Source organism: Mandrillus leucophaeus, unplaced genomic scaffold (genome assembly GCF_000951045.1).
Source record: "Mandrillus leucophaeus isolate KB7577 unplaced genomic scaffold, Mleu.le_1.0 Scaffold479, whole genome shotgun sequence".
In the NCBI taxonomy this organism is placed as follows: Eukaryota; Metazoa; Chordata; class Mammalia; order Primates; family Cercopithecidae; genus Mandrillus; species Mandrillus leucophaeus.
This window is the reverse complement of record NW_012105131.1, coordinates 370,161-372,836: the sequence shown is the minus strand read 5'-3', so window position 1 is coordinate 372,836 and position 2,676 is coordinate 370,161. Positions and strand designations below refer to the sequence as shown.

At 57.4% G+C, this 2,676-nt stretch overlaps 1 protein-coding gene across 1 annotated transcript in view; it reads right to left on the bottom strand.

The window, feature by feature from the left end:
* Nucleotides 1-2,676, bottom strand: part of CLIP2 (CAP-GLY domain containing linker protein 2) — a 108,962-nt gene that overhangs the window by 47,333 nt on the left and 58,953 nt on the right. Inside the window, exon 8 of the mRNA XM_011995238.1 lies at nt 1,885-2,675. Coding sequence (XP_011850628.1) covers nt 1,885-2,675 — 791 coding nt within the window. The remainder of the gene's footprint in view (nt 1-1,884; nt 2,676) is intronic.

The following is a 2,676-nucleotide window of genomic DNA, read 5'->3' as shown; positions in this document are numbered from 1 at the left end:
GCTGGAGTGCAGTGGTACAATCATAGCTCACTGCAGCCTCAAATCCCTAGGCTCAAGTGATCCTCTTGCCTCAGCCTCCAGTGTAGCTGGGGACTACAGGTACACTACCACTGTACTTGGCTAATTTTTTATTTTTGTAGGAATGGGGTCTAACTGTGTTTTCCAGGCTGGTCTCAAACTCCTGGCCTGAAGCAATCCTCCTGCCTCAGCCTCTTGAAATGCTGGGATTATAGGTGTGAGCCACCACACCCGGCCCTAAATTCTGGTTTGAATATACATGAGGGTGGCCAGGTGCAGTACCTCCTCCCTGTAATCCCAGCACTTTGGGAGGCAAAGGCAGGCAGATGGCTTGAGCCTAGGAGTTCGAGACCAGCCTGGGCAACATGGTGAAACCCCGTCTCTACAAAAACTATAAAAATTAGCTGGGTATGGTGGGGCACACCTGTGGTCCCAGTGACTTGGGAGGCTGAAGTGGGAGGCTCGCTCAAACCTGGGAGGTTGAGACTGCAGTGAGCCATGATCATGCCACTGCACTGCAACCTGGGAGACAGAGCAAGAACCTGTCTCAAAAACAAAACCAAAAAAAGCCAGGGATGGTGGCTCACGCCTGTAATCCCAGCACTTTGGGAGGCTGAGGAGGGTGGATCACCCGAAGTCAGGAGTTTGAGACCAACGTGGACTACATGGCAAAACCCCGTCTCTACTAAAAATATAAAAATTAGCTGGGCGTGGTGGTGCACACCTGTAATCGCAGCTACCTGGGAGGCTGAGACAGGAGAATTACTTGAACCTGGGAGGCGGAGGTTGCAGTGAGCCGAGATCACACCACTGCACTCCAGCCCGGGCAACAAGAGTGAAACTCCATCTCAAAAATAAAAATAAAAATAAAAATAATGTATGTGGGGGAACTGGAAACTCAACAATCCCTGAGTACAATTTGCATACAGGCAAGAGTCCGCTGCTAGCCATCCCTCCTATGAATTCATTCCTGTCGTCTTGGGTACCCTCTGTCAGCCCCACAGGCAGTGGGGTTGGAGATCTCTGCCACGGAGCGGCTGGGGATCTGGGAAAGTCTTGGTTTGCTCACCTGTGAAATGCAGCCAGTATCAATCTAAGGGTGTTAAGGTGAAATGGAGTCACACAGGGCCTGCACAAGATGTGGTACACAGAGCCACTCAAAAGGCCCTTCCTGGCCCTGGTGGAGTGGGCACAGCCCACCTGGGTGTTGACCTCCTCAGAGGGGCTGGGAGGATGGGTTCAGCTGAAGGAGGAAGGAGCAGATGCTTAAGGAATTTCTAGATTTGGAGCAAAATTGACATTGATGACAGCGACCTCTTTAGGGTCACCCCCTCTAGCCTTCCAGACCCCACTCTGGGAACTCCCACATTCTGGGGAAGTACTTGTTGGCACCGTTGCTAAAGTCTCGTTAGGACTGGCAGAAAGGGGGCTGCCGCTGGTTCCCCAGGTGAGCTTCTGAGTTGGAGATGAGGGGGGGATGGGCAGAATTTCCCTTCAGGTCTGTGCCAGCCCCAGGGCACAGGGTCTGAGGTCCCGGGTCCCAGGAGCCCTGCACCCTAAGACATGTGTGGGTAAATCAAAGCCCATTTTCTGCACCGAGGTCCCATCTCTCTAGGCCTGCTCTGTCCGGGGGACGCAGCCAGGTCAGCTCAGACCAGCTTCGGTTCTCCCTGGTCACCGGGGCGTGCTGCCCCTCTAACAGAGGGCCAAGGAGCTCCTTGGCCAGGTGACCCCTTCCTTGACTGCCCCAGGCATGCTCTCAGGGACAAGGGAAATGGCTTCCTGGGCTATATAACAGAAGTCAGCAAACGCCCAAGCCCTCCCCAGCCCGATCCTCCCACCCCAGCAGGACAGGCAGGTGCCTACGTGGGTGTGCTGGGAGGAGCACAGGGCCTCCACAGCCTGGAGTCTGTTCTCAGCCACCAGGAGCTTCTCCCGCAACCTCTCGGCCTCCTGTTTGCTCTGGGCTTCTGCCCGCTGCAGCCGCTCGTAGTCCAGCATCTTCTTCTCGGCCAGCGAGATCTGTTCCTTGAGGAACTCGATGGCCTGCGCCTGGCCCCGGTACTCCACGTCCAGCTTTTCCAGCTCGTGCACGCGCAGCTCGGCATCCCGGCGCTGGTCCTGGGCCTCCTGCAGCTCCAACCGGTGCTGGCTGGCTTGCACCTCCAGCTGGGCCCGCCAGTGCCGCTGCAGCCCGGCCAGCTCCTCCTGGGCCTCCTGCAGCTTCTCCCGCAGGGCCTCCTTCTCCTTCACGTGCACGGCGGTCTCCAGGTCATGCTTGGCCTGCAAGTTACCCAGCTCCAGCTGGTGCTCCATCTTGATACCCTCCATCACCGCCTTCAGCTCGCCGATCTCCTTCTGCTGGGCGCCTGGGCCCGAGTTCAGGGTGGCTTTGAGGTCCTCCAGGGACTTCTGGTGGTCCGAGGCCAGCGAGTCCAGTTTGGATTTCCAGTTGTCCATGAGCCCCATGTTCTCGCTGGTGGCCTGCTGAACCTTGTCCTTCAGGCCTGCCACCTCCTGTGCGTACTTCTCGTTGGCCGCGCGGAGCTTGTCCACCTCCGCCTGGTAGGCCTTCAGGGCCTTCTCGTATTTATCCCGCAGCACCCCGCTCTCCCTCTGGTGCTCCTTGCTGGCCGAGAGCAGGCGCTCCCGCAGCCG